The sequence below is a fragment of the Psittacula echo genome (genome assembly GCF_963264785.1).
Source record: "Psittacula echo genome assembly, chromosome: 3".
In the NCBI taxonomy this organism is placed as follows: Eukaryota; Metazoa; Chordata; class Aves; order Psittaciformes; family Psittacidae; genus Psittacula; species Psittacula echo.
The window spans coordinates 19,904,381-19,920,482 of NC_137736.1; the positions used below are offsets into that span (position 1 = coordinate 19,904,381).

A 16,102-nucleotide genomic window follows, 5' to 3' on the forward strand; every position below is an offset into this window, starting at 1 on the left:
CAGGTGTAGGACCTTGCACTTGGCATGGTTAAACTTCATCAGGTTGGCATCAGCCCACCTCACAAGCGTGTCAAGGTCCCTCTGGATGGCATCCCTTCCCTCCGGTGTATCAACCGAACCACACAGCTTGGTGTCATCAGCAAACTTGCTGAGGGTGCACTCAATCCCACTGTCCATGTCACCGACAAAGATGTTGAACAAGACCGGTCTCAACACTGATCCCTGAGAGACACCACTCGTTACTGGTCTCCAGCTGGACATTGAGCCATTGACCACAGCTGTTTGCGTGCGGCCATCCAGCCTGTTCTTTATCCACCAAGTGGTCCACCCATCAAATTGATGTCTCCAATTTAGAGACAAGGATGTCATGTGGGACAGTGATCGAACGCTTTGCACAAGTCCAGGGAGATGACATCAGCTGTTCTGCCCCTGTCCATCAGTTCCGTAGCCCCATCATAGAAGGCCACCAAATTGGTCAGGCAGGATTTCCCCTTAGTGAAGCCATGCTGGCTGTCACCAAGCACCTTGCTGTTTTTCATGTGCCTTAGCATGCCTTCCAGGTGAATCTGCTCCAAGATTTTGCCAGTCTCACGGAGGTGAGACTGACTGGTCCGTAATTCCCCAGGCCATCCATTTTTCCTTTCTTAAAAATGGGGGTTATATTTCCCTTTTTCCAGTCATCAAATTCTAAGATAATTTTTACAAAGATACTTGCTTAAAAATGTATAAATCCATTTAAAGCAAGGGAGTGGGAAACATTACAAATTCTGTACCTAATAACAATCAAATAAACCAAATTACATTCAGCCCTGGAGCTTGTCAAGATCTATGCTGATGTGAATGTGGGCAAAAAATGTCAGACCTGAGTTTCCAAGGTGGCCAACAAACCATAGTTTTGTTAAAACAACTAGAAAAAAAAAGTAGTGAAATCCAGTTTCACTGGAAATTTTGTTTCTGACTCCTTTACCTCCTGCTTTGGGCTTTCTCTGTCATGATGGTGTTGTTAAAGTCCCTACAGGTTGAAATCTTTTTTTATGTTATCTTTACAAGTCCTGATCATGCAATTAGATGTTCCCACTGGACTAATTACCTTCCCGGTTCACTCTAAATTTAGTAAATTATGACACCGTGTGTTTGACAAATAGAAAAAGAGTATCTGGCATTTCTATGAGGTGGAACAAGGAAAACAGAAGCAATTTAGTTTATTTGAAAAATAAACTATTAGGCTCAGCATGATTCTAGGTAGGAGAATGGAAGTATTCCATAAGAGAATAACACAGTTTTGTTGTCTGTTAGTGCTCTACAGGAATAATAAAATGTTTCTGGTTTTGTTTGGTTTCTTTTTAAGGAGAAACTTTGATTCACATCTTCATATTAGTATGGCCCACTTATGCAACTGTTTTGTATTTGGAGGAAAAATGGTATTTAAATACTTCAAAGTTTGATCTGTAATTTTGAGTCCTTCTTGAGGAAGAGGAGAAATATGTGGCTTAGTTTTTCATTGCTTCGTGTTTTCTGGTACCCCAAAAGACGAAATGTCTTTCCACTATAGCTCTTTAGTAACTAGGACTCTAAAGTAGTTTGGGCCTTATCATTAAGGAGGAAATTAAAGCAGAAGTGTAAATGTCTAGTTTCCTAAGATTAATTTGCATGACTTGATGACTTTCACCTTGTAATAGCCTTTAACTGTTTTACTAGTTGCAAATTTTCTTAATGGTCCTTGCATATTTAATGGTTCTTGTATAGCTGAATTTTGGATTTAGTAGTTCTAGAGTAACAGGTATAGGTAAGAGAACAAATGTATACCTGCCTTTTCCTGACTGCCTAAAACATTCTGAGGCAATTGTGTAGTTTAGATCAGTTGTCTAATGAGACTGTCTTTGTACATGTGGCCTCTCATTGCCTTCATAGAGTCAGTTCAGAAACCCTGGATTACTTTTTTTTTTTCCCCTCCCCCAACAGCTAATTAGGGCCAATCTGTTACATAACACTTTCACCTCTGTCCAGATTCTTGGCATCAGATTGTCTTTATACAGGTTGTGGTATTTTGTATGTTTTCTTTTTTTGTTTTGTTTTGTTTTGGTTTTGTGAGGTTTTTTGTTTTGGTTTTTTTTTTTTTTTTGTGTGTGTGTGTGTGGTGGTTTGGTTTTTTTTTTTTTTTTTTTTTTTTTGGTAATCCCTCAGCATTTTGTTTTTGTTTTGAAGCAAAGTTTTAGCTCTTTGCCACTTAGTTTTTCTTTGGAAAACTTCTAAAAGAAGTCAAAGAGATTAGAGGAAACTGCCTTCACTTAAGCTCAAGTTACTTATCTTTGAATGGGAACCGTTTAGGTTTATTGTTCTTTGTCTAGACAGTGGTCTCCAAGGTGTGGTGTGTGCAAGACAATCCATTGGGATGCAGGAAGGAAATATATTTTGCACAATTAATGAATAGTTTACTTAATCTTTATTGCATCCTTTTAAAAATTTCTATTTATTTCCTAATGTATATTATTAGTATATCTATATAAAAAACATACTGAAGCTACATGCTCAAAATATATTTAGTGATAGAGATGTATGATTAAAAAAAAATTGAAATTTGAAAACCGCTGGTCTAAGAGGCATAACAGAGCTCAAAGAGAAAGCAGCTAATTGCGTGTGTGTTAAGGTATTCAGTGATCTAAGGTAGACCAGCATTCATATCTTACATGCAGATTGTCCAAGCTATGCATAGGAACCTTGCTGTCTTTTCAAGTTCAATGAGGGGTTATGTGTCTTGTTAACATAGAAAGTGAACAGGAAAAGAAATCTCAACATGCAGCAACTAATGAAAGACCAAAATAAATGATTATGTGAAACGTCTTCCCCAAGTTCAGTGTGTTTCACTAGTAATGCAGTTCCAGATTTATTTTTTTTTAGGTTCAGGTATATCCTGCTGTTCTCCAGCAGTTTTTATGCCATACTTATATTTGTTTACCACAAGGTACCACATAACCGTGCTGTTGAGCTGAATGCAGCATGTTTGTGGAACAGCTGTAATTTTTGGCAAGTTGCTTGCACTGCTTTCAGTCCACTGAAGAGTAACAGCAGTTTGCTTAATAAATGTCACTGTAGCGTGCATGTAAGAACTATGTGAGTAGTAAAAAGTTTTCTGTAGCTATAAAGGAAGGATTCTTGCTTTGCAGTATGAACAACTTAGTTTGTAAAGCAAAGCATGCAATCCAAAAAGCAATTTTTGCCTCAATTTTTTAAAATCATCAAATGAGCCTGAACTTCAATGTCTGTTTAGGACCAACCCTGCAAAAACAATTCCAGGTCTCATCTGTTTGAAAATAAAGTCAATCCTTACAAATTCTCTATGAATTATAATGCTTACCAGTTTATAAGGAAACTTTCCAAATTACTGGTCATGCTGCACAATTAATTCTTTATGCAAAGACTTGAGTACCAATCTAGCAGTATCAGCAAAGCATAGATACTTGTTTAAAGAACTTCAATAGTATAGTGAGTTTTTACTAACTTTGTAATTCATAATTGTATGCTGTTTCTTCACCAAAATTCAATAAAAATTAGTTGGAGCTTCAGAACTAAGAGATTGTACTAGCTTCTTGATTCTTCCACATGAAGAACATAAGCTAATTTGTGATATGGGAACCAATATTTATCATGATTACAAAATAAGATGCTACAGTATGAGTCCTTGTTTCCATATCCTGCAAATGCTCAAGTGTACACTTTCAGGACAGTTTGTAAGACCATAGTGACACCATTTCCAACATTTTGCAGTAAAAAGATGCACCAAGATTTGCATGTGTCTGCACTGAACATTTACCTCTTTAGAATCACATATGGATGTGTTAGTCATTGATGCCAGAAGAAAAAACCTTGGAAGGCTGTCCTGGTCAAGAGATGTTTGTGTTTCCTCTTCTGCAAAGAGAACTGTTTTGTAAATTGTCAGAGAAGTGAACATAATTCTGGTGAAGATACAAGGTCTGATGCAGAGACAGTAAATTTGTAGAAAAATTTTGTTGAATCCATGTGACTTTAGAAGTTCTCAGCATGCTATTATTAATTTATTATTAAATGGCAGGCAACCCAAAGTTATCTTGACGAATGTCCTGAGGACAAAAATAGGAAGAAAATACACACAGATGCAGCCTATAACTGGTGCTAATTTTTCTGATGCTGGCAAGCTGCGGTCAGATCAACCACCCTCATCACCTGCTGCTAGCATAAAGATTTGGCAAATTTTAAACCCTACTCTCCAAAGCCTTTTTCTGTCTAAAAGGTATGTTGTCTTCACCTTGTGTCACTAAAAATAATTTTTCTTGCAGTTGTTTTTTCATGAGAAAGTGTTCATTGTACCACAGATGTCTTGTTCATGAACCATATTTTCATTCTCATGTCATCTGACTTGATTCAATTCCCTTAGACCGGTTCCTTTTGATAATCATTGAGAGAGGTGGTGCCAGGCACACTGTAGTGTGCACTTTTATAAAAGGGCTTCTAGGTGGTCATGTACTAACAAGACCAGTTAATTCTGATTTAGCCACTGGACTCTCAAATTATTTATTTTTTTAAAAATCTTGTGAAAAGAATATACTTGCATCAAATTGTCTTCTCAGAGAAGTTATCGAAGTGTATTTTTACTGTTTCAGACTCCATGAAAATAGGAAAACTGGCATTCACAGTCAGGAAAAAAAAGCATATCGAGTTCAGTATCTCTCCTTCTCCTCTCCGCACAGTGGCCAAATTGCAGATACCAGGGAAAAGTATGGCTACTGTGAATGAATTTTCTCTCTGAGTTACTAATGGTAACAATTTAGGGACTTCCTTTATTGGAGGTTACATCCAGTCTACACTAGTGCTCTATATTAGACCTTTCTTCTCAGTCATTATCCTCGTTATCACCTGTGTGCCTCTGCAACATCTTGTCTGTAAGATAGTCTCCTGATTTAAAGCAAATTTACATCTTGGTGCAAGAGGAGATCCGAATGCTCTTCAGACATCACACAGTCTGTGCTGGAGTGTGTTTTGTGTGTGAATACACACAACAGAAGAATTACACAGTCAATACACAAACAACAGTTTTGTTTACAGCAGATTCAAAAAGAGGCCATGATATTACATCCTTATGCAGAATAAATTGCAATGAAAGTGGTAGAATTTAAATTGCAGTATGAGACACTAAATGTGTAAATCAAGAGCTGTACAGCAAGCTGGCATTGTATAAGTTGTGCTGCTATTACATATGTGTGCTCAAGTGAGCAGTTGCATCTTCCTATTTCTGTTTAGCTTATTGTTGATGCTCTAACCCTTGCTTGTTTTTCTGAGCCTTGCTATTGCTATACTGTAGAATGCCATCTGAAAGTTGAAGAGGGGAACAAAATCTAATGCTACCTTTTTGTGTAAGTGCTTGAGAAAATTCAGTGTATTTTACTGGAGGCTTCTTGTTCAGAGGAAAATGAAGACTGTTTTCTCCATAGTTCTAATAAATGCATATAGATAAATATGCATGAAAGCTAGAGATAAACATTTGTCAGTTTTTAAACAATACTTAAATTATGTGTTAGAGACTGTGTGCAGTATGAATTGTACCTGGCTAAGGTGAAATTATATGGCTAGTTTTTCTTACCCTGCTCTCTTGTTGCTTTTTTTTTGCCTTTGTGTGTGTGTGTTTATCTGATTACCTTGGATTTAAGTTCCTTGGTGGGATTTTGTTTTGTCTCTAGGGGACTGCAAGTAATGATGTTTGATGATTACCAAGTTTCTTTCTCTAGATTGCAGTGCGCTATTTATGATTTACTGTTATATATGTGGCAGGCAACCAAAAGTTATCTTGACGAATGTCCTGAGGACGAAAATTGGAAGAAAATACATTGACAGCCATGTAATAATTGATGCAAATTTATCTGCTGTTGACAAATTACAATCGGGTCAACTGCCCTCATCATCTGTTGCCAGCCTACAGACATGTCAGATATTAAATTCTCCTCATGAAAGTTCTTTTCTATCTGAAAGGTATGTTACTGCTGTTTTTGCCAGTTTTCCTGAAATGACGTAACTTCACAATGGAAAAAAATTTCCCTGAAACAAGTTTTGTTATATTCTTGTCTTGAATCATGAGATCCGTTTCCCCAATGCAAACTAACAACTAGCATGCTGCTCCAATGAGCCGTTTTAACATTGCATTTGTTCTGATTTGCTGTACTTGATGTTAATAGTCTACTTCTCTTGTAATGAATTTCTGTTTACAATAGATCAGTGTTTTGATCCGTGGAGATGGCCAAGTAATTCAAATGCATTTAAGCTGGATTTGTGTCCAGAACCAAAATCTTGCTTTCCTGTTGCTGTTAATATGTTCCAGCATGATTTCAAATAGCTTCTTTTGCAAAATTTCTACATATTCCTCTCTGTGATAGTTCATTTGGGACCGGTCTTGTTCAACATCTTTGTCGGTGACATGGACAGTGGGATTGAGTGCGCCCTCAGCATTGTTAGCATATCTGTATTTCTGCAACCGGAACTGAATTGGTTTGTGCTTCATTTGCCACGCTCCACATGGTTACAAGAAAGGCAGAAGTCTGTGGTCTAACCAATGGTTGTTTCTGTTGGGATTTTTATTCAGTATTCTTTCAAAATTAAGGATAAGTCATAGGTAATACTCTTACAGATCTGAACATTGCCTGAGGAAGACAGATGATGATCTCTGTAAATTGGCCAAGGCTTCTAAGGAACCAGAAAAAAATAATGTCCTCAATTCTAGAAGACAGGAACTGCAGAAGAAAGGTTTGTAGTGAGTAATAATCTGGGATTTAAATATTAATTCTGGAGAGTGTTAGAATTTTTTTTTTGTCTAATATTATGAGGAGAGCACAGAAATAAAATAGCTATTGTATGCAGTGTATGTGTTTTCTCAAAATACGTAGAGTTTGTTCATAGGTATGGTAAAATATATTGAAGAGCTGATTTTAAATAGGAATAAAGCTATGGTGAATCAGATTTGTGCAAGAAAAAGGAAACTTAGGGCAGCCTCAGTGCACCATTATAATCTTGATTTTATAAGTCTTTTATATTCAAGAATGTAATACATTAAGAATGCTCAAATGGTTTGTAAACCTTTTCAAAATATTTATGCTATATGACAATGTATTTACTGCTGAAAAATGGTAAACTCTAGGCTGAGTCTCCAGGGAGAATTTTCTATCTTTTTTAATACTGGTTAGTAATATTTGCAGATTTAGAACAGGAAATGGAGAATATTGCATCCAGCAAAAGATAAAGATTGTTCAGTGTGGAGTGGTAATGCTTACTCAAAAGGGAGCTAGGAGTTTGGTTATACCCTTACCTTAACTAATGGCGCAATAATAATCTTTCCTGAATTATTTTAGGGAATATATTTTGGCAGCCATACACTTAATTGTGTTTTGTAAAAAGGTTCCTATTGTAAAAGGAAGGAACTGTTGTGGAAGGTATCTGCTTCCATGCATATTATTTAAGACATAACTTCTATGAAGAAATGGAAAGGATTTTAAGGGTAACCCATTAAATCACTTTTTTTTTTTTTTTTTTTCTGACACAGAAAACAAGAGCTGTGATGAATTGAAAAAGAGGAGCAAAAACATGAACAGCACCACTCTTAGTCAGAAGCAGTCGGGTTCCTTTGATTCTGAGAAAAGGAAAAGAAGATCTAGTGGCCATATTTCTGATTATTGTAATGCACACATTCCAGAAAAATCACTTCTACTATCTGTAAGTTGCATATGTGTGTTTGTGTGCACACAAGCACACACACTTCAGTAGAAGCAGTAGCTATCTGAAAAAAAAGAATTGTACTAATAACTAGGGTATCCAGGGATGCTGTCATAGCTGTTGAGGGGAAGTAGCTCAGTGGTGCATCAAGAAGAGTGATTACATGTAACTCTTTTTGTCCACAGCATCAGAATAAGCTCGTTGTAAGAGAGAGGTTGCGAGAGATGAATGAGTGTTTTCTTTAGACAGGAGCATGGAGTAAAACAATCTTGGAAATGAGGCATCTAGCTACTTAAGTGAATCTTCTTTCACAGATGGTGTAGAACTAATTAGGGACTTCGATAGAAAAATTACAAAGTATACCTGGGGTTATGGAAATCTTGCAGATGTTATCTTTCTCCCTCCTCCTCAGTCTGTTGTATTCTTCCCTAAAGTTTTATTCTTATCTGTCATCAAGATTTAAAAGGAAGGAGGAAAAAAATAAAAAAGACAGAAATGACTGAGGGAATCAATCAGACCATTACAAACTGTGATTATATTCAAGCATTTGAATATAATAAAGGCATCTCTGTAACCTTCTAATTGAAACCCCATAGAAATAGACAGTTGCTGAGTCCTGTTTGCCCATCTGACCAAGCCACACATTTGCAAAGTAATGAACATCACTGGTGCTTGGTCTTTTAGTGTCAGACAGTGAGAGCTGCTAAAAAATCACGAATAGTTTCTTGGTTAGTTTGAAATAGGGTCATAGTAGACTTCTAAAAGGTTGGCCCTCATGCCTTTATATAACAACCTTTGGAATATGGGGAGAAATTACTGAATTGAGTTCTAAATGTAGTTACATTAAGCTATAATTTTGTCTAGCACATAGCTAAATCTCAGTGGTCACTAATCTGAACCATCATAGAAATGTCAAGAAATAAGCATACATCCTGTCTCTGATACCTGTTTTCTAGAAAGAGCAACGATTGAGTTCAGCTCAGCCTCCTGGCGTCAGCACACTCTGTGAGGATGGACAAGATTGCAGATCTAATGCAATTCTGGTGCCAGATGGTATTCCCCAGCCATTAGAGAGAGACTATAAAGATGCTTCCACCCACAACCACTTAAGGTCTGCTCACAGTTGCCTGGAGGAACCTGGCTCAGAGTCTTCATCCAGAAATTTGTCAGAGAAACAGCTTTCTGCCATCAGTGGGGATGTGGCTTCACCACAACTTAGTACCATCAGGAAATTAAAGATGGACACATCACAGTACCTGAGCAAGCTGCGGAACAGACTCTACAGGGGTAATCGGCAACTTGTTTCAGTTGATCCAAGTATGTACTGTGTCTGTGCTGCTGACAATTACTACTGGTACACTTAGGTGCCAGGAGAACTCATGTATGACTGAATTGTTGAAACATAAGGAACAAAAGATTGAAGATGGAGTTCACGTTGTTTATAATGCATTTAAAGAGCAGTGCCTAGTGCCAGTGTCCTCTACTGGAGTGTAGAGGGTCGTGTACTTGTGAAACAGGATAGAGAGCAGGATTTTCAAACTCCAGTCCTTATTTTGCAGCTGATTTTGTGGCTATGGAAAATTAAGCTTGTAATTTTTAATGTTGCTTAAACTGAGAAAAAATATTCTTTCTTATTTGAAACAGCTGTGTTGTGACCTCTTTCATTTAATAGTCGAATAATTTTGAGGATCTTGGGTAAAGAGTGTTAATAAAGATACAGAGCAGTACTTGATGTGTTTGCTTTCATGCACGCAGACTCATTTGAGCAATGTATTTTGATATTACATACAAGAGAGAATTTTTTGTTCATCTGAAATCTATAGTAAATGAAATATTCTGAAGTCTGCATTGTGAAGTATGTGCATACTTATTTTTTCCTCTTTAGTTGTCCTTTCCAGTGATGATGAAGATAGACCTTCTGAACCAAAATGCACTGAGCTGCTTCAGGATAATATCACTGATAGTAAAGAAACAGACCAACAGTCTGATTTTGGTTTCTCAGCAAAGCAGCTGGAAGACAAGATGGAAAGTCACACAGAGCAGGTACTCCAGTTTTTGGCCTATGTATTGTTATGCCAGCCCTTTATTTCTCCAGTGTTTATTTTTTTCTTGCATGTTAGGACAAAAGTGAAATGCTTAGAGCAGATATGATTAGTCCCAGCAACAAACAGTAGCTGCAGTAATTCACAGATAGAATTCTGGAAAGTCTTCAGAGAAGACCTCTAGATCTGAATCTTAAGTGCTTTTGCAACATACAGTGTATTTCATAGTTTGAAAATAAACATTTGGGAATTTTTAATACTACAAACAGGAAGGATCAAATACTAACCTGAGCTAGAGGTAGACATGATGCACATGAAAAACAATGAAGTGCTTGGTGATAGCCAGCATGGCTTCGCTAAGGGGAAATCCTGCCTGACCAATTTGGTGGCCTTCTGTGATGGGGCTAAGGATCTGATGGGCAGGAGTAGAGCAGCTGATGTCATCTCCCTGGACTTGTGCAAAGCGTTCGACACTGTCCCGCACGACATCCTTGTCTCTAAATTGGAGAGACATCAATTTGATGGGTGGACCACTTGGTGGATAAAGAACTGGCTGGATGGCCGCACGCAAAGTATTGTGGTCAATGGCTCAATATCCAGCTGGAGACCAGTAACGAGGAGGTGATCCTGCCCCTCTGCTCTTGTGAGACCTCACTTGGAGTATTGTGTGCAGTTCTGGTGTCCTCAACATAAAAAGGACATGGAACTGTTGGAACAAGTCCAGAGGAGGGCCAGGATGATGATGAGGGGGCTGAAGCACCTCCTGTATGAAGATAGGCTGAGAAAGTTGTGTCTGTTCAGCCTGGAGAAGAGAAGGCTGCGTGGAGACCTCATGGCAGTCTTCCAGTATCTGAAGGGGGGCTACAGGGATGCTGGGGAGGGACTCTTCATTAGGGACTGTAGTGACAGGACAAGGGGTAACGGGTTCAAACTTAAACAGGGGAAGTTTAGATTGGGTATAAGGAAGAAGTTCTTTACTGTGAGGGTGTTGAGGCACTGGAATGGGTTGCCCAGGGAGATTGTGAATGCTCCATCCCTGGTGGTGTTCAAGGCCAGGTTGGACAGAGCCTTGGGTGACATGGTTTAGTGTGAGGTGTCCCTGCCCATGGCAGGGGGTTGGAACTAGATGATCTTATGGTCCTTTCCAACCCTAACTATTCTATGATTCTATGATGAAGATATGTCTGTGAAAAGGGTTGGGGGTTTTGTTTTTGTTTTTCACACAATGTTTTATATCAATAAAGTTCAAGCCCGTAGTTTCTTCTTGTCTTTCAGTTTTCTGCTGTAATTCAGTGCTTGGAGAAGTTCAAGGATCTTTGTTGACAGCAGACAGAGATAGGGTAAAGTTCCTGTTCCTGTGTGGCTAGTATTGAGTCTAAAACTAGCCGTAAATGTTGTTGCCCCATTTTGGCTTTGACTTGGATTTGGGTTACCCCTGTAATCCTGAAACAAGCTGAAAGAGCAGTTGCTGCCTCTTCATACAGGTGCATCATTTTGATCATAAACACTGAATTGGATCATGTGCCTTTTTTTTTGTTGCTCTGTTGTTTGAGGTTTTACTTGGATCTAGATTAGTAAAGAGCACAGGCTATATCTTGCAATGGGAAATTTAGAGGTGAAGCAAGACACTGTTAGGCAGGCCCTTAAGGGTCTTGTAATGATTGTAATAGTATTTGCAGCTTTTTAATATGGGATTTTTATATGGAAGTTGGCTTTGGGAGTAAATTCTTACAAACATGCAAGAAAATTCCTGAGGTTCAAGAGGAAAGTCTCTCATTTGAAGTCCTTTAGTAAATATACTTTTTTCTTTTTTTTCTTCCCTCCAGTTTATAACAGAGTCAGTTGAAGATAAATGTCCTATCGGTTTGCCTTCTGGAAGCACGCCTAGAAAACAGACAAACCCAGCATTGGCAGTGAAATTTGATAGTATTTACATTGGGAAATTTAACTGGCTATCAACAGGTCCTGCTAGGGTGAGTTGTTTTATTATAGTGAAATTTTGAGAGTATTTAAAAATTAAAATTCTGGTTAAGCAAAGCTAGTGGTGCTTAGTGTGGAAGCACTGAGTTTTGCTTTGGCTAAACAGCACAGTATGTACTCCATTACCTTGTATGTTTGGATTGTTGTCAGTAGAAAAGCTAACTGGGATTATCTGTGGGTCCAGTTTTCAGAGATAAAGGTTCTGTGAAAACACTGTACTGGAACAGAAATTATATTGATGAAGCTTTTAGTGAATCTTAATGGAAAATAATGGCCATGTTAGAATTAATGTCACTTGAAATAAATGCTAATTACTTTTCTCAGAAATAGTACGGATATTTGAATAAAGTAGTCCATAGTGATCAGAGTTCCAATATATACTATGTGCTGACCTTGCTCTGGTTATAATAACCAGAAGATGCTTATTTTATATTTTCAAAGACCTACAAAACTAATACTAAAAGCATAAGTACATAGGCAATGTACTACTCACAAGGTGTAGAAATATACTGCAAATAAAGTACCAGCTGCAGGACTTTCAACAGGTCTTGATGAGACTCATTCTATATATTGCAATAGAAAAAGACATGTTTGAAAGTGTATGCCTTTTTTTTTTTTTTTTTTGCTTACAGTAACACATTTTGAAATCTTGGATTGTAATAATTATTTTAGCTTTGCACAAAACAGCAGTTTTGTGCAGTAGTTCTCATCCAGCAGTAAGAACATTTCATGGAAATTTCCGGAATTGATATGCCAGAATAATTAGTGGGATGAGTTGAAATATTTTTAGAGTTAATGCTTTTAGGTAGAAAGTGAAAATTTTCCATGGAAAAAACCTCACTTTACTCTTTGTGCTTACTGTGGTAACGTAAAAAAACCCTCTCAATGTGTACGACAACCTTCTGTCAAAGTGGAAAGCATTCTTTATTTAGCCAAGTATTTTTAACATAGCAGTGGTGTAAACAGACTCTTCAAAGGCCTTTAATTCAAAGGTTAATCTAAATAGCAAAATATACTCCAGTGTTGAATTGTCTATATAGTCTCCTTGATTCAAATAGTGTAGGTAGTGGTCTTGATCATGGGGTGCTTAACCTCCTTTTGTCCTAAGTGTTCATGATTTTTTTCTTCTTAAGAAGCTTGTAGGCTTCTCCACAACTTTCTGCTTATTTCTCAGTGCTTAGCACCTCTGGAAGTTACTTGGCTGTCATTTAGATTCTGCAATATGTGTTGCAGTAGGAGTGTTCTTTTAGGTCAAATGGGCAATATTAATTCTCATACTAGACATATTGGGATTGTTAGTATTAGCTTAATGGTTAGACTTTATGATCTTAAGGGTCTTTTCCAACCTAAATGTTTCTGTGATATTATTTTCAGTTTATTTGGCTATCAGCAGGGAAAGATATGCAGATAATTAACAATTCTACTTTGTTTTAATCAATTTGTAGACAGCAGACTAATTTATTATTTTTTTTAATCTTATTTCAGTTTACAATCAAGTATATTGTGATCCCATTTCAGGGTAAGAGAATTTTCTTCTTTAGCTTTCTCTTAACTCTGTATCATTAAAATGTTGCATTAAAATACTTAGTGTTTACTTATGAGTAATTTATAATCTTACTTGCTTTCACAAAGACAATTTTAAAAATTTCATTTTTCAATAAATAAAAATATTATTGTCTATAGTGTAAGCATTAATAACTTAGCAGCTTCTTACACTTTCAAGGTGAATTGGTAGTTTTAATGGCCTTTCCTCCCACATCCCTGCATATATTAAGTGTGGAACTATAGTAAATATGACTATATTTACTATGTTTTTGAGGTGAAACCTCAGTCTTTTCAGATTAGGATTTTAGATCCTTAGGCTTATTAAACAATAAGTTGAGTAAAGCTAAGAGGAATGTAACTGTAGATTTGCATTCACTCCATTTTCCAAAGATGATGTGTGTTTTCTCTATACCATAGGAGAAGGTTCTCAGAAGGTGAGAAGTTCTGAATTGGATTGACTAAAAGGAAATAGGAATTCATGTTTTGCAATAATTGTTCTATATTTGTAGGTATTAACTGTGATTATCCTGAGCAAAAACCCCATATTTTTTATTCCATGAAGAATAGCATTTAGATATTTAGCTTTGGGTGTTACAATTTGGTAACTTCATTTTATGTAGTTTGATATAGCCTATTTAAGTATTAGATTCTCACAATTTATGTAATGCCAGGAATAAGATCTACAAGTACTATTTTAATACACTTTGATCATACTTATGTCTTAGTGTGTAATTACTGTAACATGTATGACTTTATCTATGGCAATGAAAGATACGGTTATTTAAAATTTTATTTTCTACAGTGGCTCTTAATAAGAATATTAACCTGACAGTAGATACTCTGGATCTGAGAAGGTTTGGTATGTGGAGAAGTGATGGTGGCTGTTCTTCAACAATGATAATTTTCCTTTGGTTGTCTGTGGATTATGTAGAAAAGATTGAAACCCAATTAGGAAAGTTAGTCATGAGCAAGCCATGTAAGTAATCTTTTTTCTTAAATGCAATAGAAAGGTCAAATATATGGCAGATCAATAAAGCAGTTATTTTACAGCTGTGTTTCTGGAATGCTGAGGAAAGCCTGTAGATTTTTTTTTTTAACCATAAGTTGGTCAATTTTGCTTTTCTAAAATGCCTTGTTGTACTTGGGGAAATAAAAACCCCACAATGTGATTCACAATCTCTTCTACTTAACAAAAAGACCTTGTAACACAGTTCAATTGTAATCTGTGCGAGGAGACCCTCTGAAACTGGGCTTGTGTATAAAGTATTTTCCCCTTTAAAATAAATTCTCGAGAAAAGTACCTGCTGGTTGAAAGGATTGGCAGATAGAGGTTGATTTGATCTTTGACAAGACTGCATACAGGTTGGGCAGAGAAGTGATTCAGAGCAGCCCTGCAGAGAAGAGCTTAAGGGTGTTGGTCAATGAGAAACTTAACATGAGCCGGCAGTGTGTGCTTGCAGCCCGAAAGGCCAACCATCTGCTGAGCTGCATCAAAAGGAGTGGACCAGCAAGTCGAAGGAGGTGATCCTGCCCCTCTACTCTGCTCTTGTGAGACCCCACTTGGAGCACTGTGTGCAGTTCTGGTGTCCCCAATATAAGAAAGACATGGAGCTCTTGGAGCAAGTCCAGAGGAGGGCCACGAGGATAATCAGGGGGCTGGAGCACCTCCTGTGTGAAGGCAGGCTGAGGAAGTTGTGTCTGTTCAGCCTGGAGAAGAGAAGGCTGCATGGAGACCTCATAGCAGCCTTCTAGTATCTGAAAGGGGTCTTCAAGGATGCCAGAGAGGGACTTTTCATCAGGGACTGCAACGACAGGACAAGGCCTAATGGGTTTAAATTTAAACAGGGGAGATTTAGGCTAGATACAAGGAGGAAGTTCTTTACTGTGAGGGTGGTGAGGCACTGGAACAGGATGCCCAAAGAAGTGGTGAATGCTCCATCACTAGCTGTGTTCAAGGCCAGGTTGAACAGGGCCTTGGGTGTCATGGTCTAGGCATCCATGCCCATTGCAGAGGGTTCCAACCCTAACCATTCTGTGATTCTATGATTGCATTATTGCAATTTGTTATTAAAAGACACTTTGTCTGCTCAGTTGCTGGCCCTGGATCCCAGTCTTCCCATTGCTGGCACCTGGACATACAAGCCAGTGCCAGTTGCTTGTACAAGCTGTCATGCACATACAGGCACATAGCTGGCCAGGACTCCTCTGGTCACAGTAGCTGACCCCCCCTGTGCTCTCATCCTTAGAGATACATGGTGAGTCCCACAGTGAGAGCTGTCCCTTAGGAACTTGCTCACCCTTCTGCCTCCCAAGACACTTCAACTCTTCATTTAGTTTGGCTTGATCTTCACTAGCAGTTGTGCTCACTTGCAGGTGTGTACTCACTTCAGTTGCTGTGTTCAGAGACACCCACACATCCCCTCCCCCCCATCAAATAGAGAGTCCCTCACCCAGGAGAGAGTTAGAAAGGAATTTAAGGAGAAGATGGGATAGACTGCTGATCAATGCACAGGCATGTCAGACAAGTGTGTTGACTAGGAAAGTATTTAGATGTGACTGGTCCTTTTTATGCCTCTTTTTAGAGGCATTTAGAGGCCCCCTCTATTTTCCCATATTTGTTCCTCTACAAATCACCTGAATGTGTGCCTTTGGTTCTTCCCTTAACCATCCCATAAGAAGTCCTGGACAATCTCAAAATGCTCTTCCCCATCTCCCATCATGTGTGCCATACACTTCAGCGCAATTTCTCCTCGGTCTAAAAGGTGCTCTGGCGTTGACTCATCTTGATGGGTTTCAGGTCTGGA

At 38.0% G+C, this 16,102-nt stretch overlaps 1 protein-coding gene across 5 annotated transcripts in view; it reads left to right on the plus strand.

Annotated features, from left to right (window-relative positions):
- SENP7 (SUMO specific peptidase 7) overlaps positions 1–16,102 on the plus strand; it is a 39,790-nt gene that overhangs the window by 9,689 nt on the left and 13,999 nt on the right. For all 5 annotated transcript variants that reach the window (XM_080614085.1, XM_080614088.1, XM_080614089.1 and 2 more), the window contains 9 exons: positions 4,070–4,267; positions 5,803–6,000; positions 6,653–6,768; positions 7,562–7,731; positions 8,688–9,048; positions 9,617–9,774; positions 11,600–11,746; positions 13,239–13,272; positions 14,101–14,274. In XM_080614085.1, the coding sequence (XP_080470211.1) occupies positions 4,070–4,267; positions 5,803–6,000; positions 6,653–6,768; positions 7,562–7,731; positions 8,688–9,048; positions 9,617–9,774; positions 11,600–11,746; positions 13,239–13,272; positions 14,101–14,274 (1,556 nt within the window). The remainder of the gene's footprint in view (positions 1–4,069; positions 4,268–5,802; positions 6,001–6,652; positions 6,769–7,561; positions 7,732–8,687; positions 9,049–9,616; positions 9,775–11,599; positions 11,747–13,238; positions 13,273–14,100; positions 14,275–16,102) is intronic.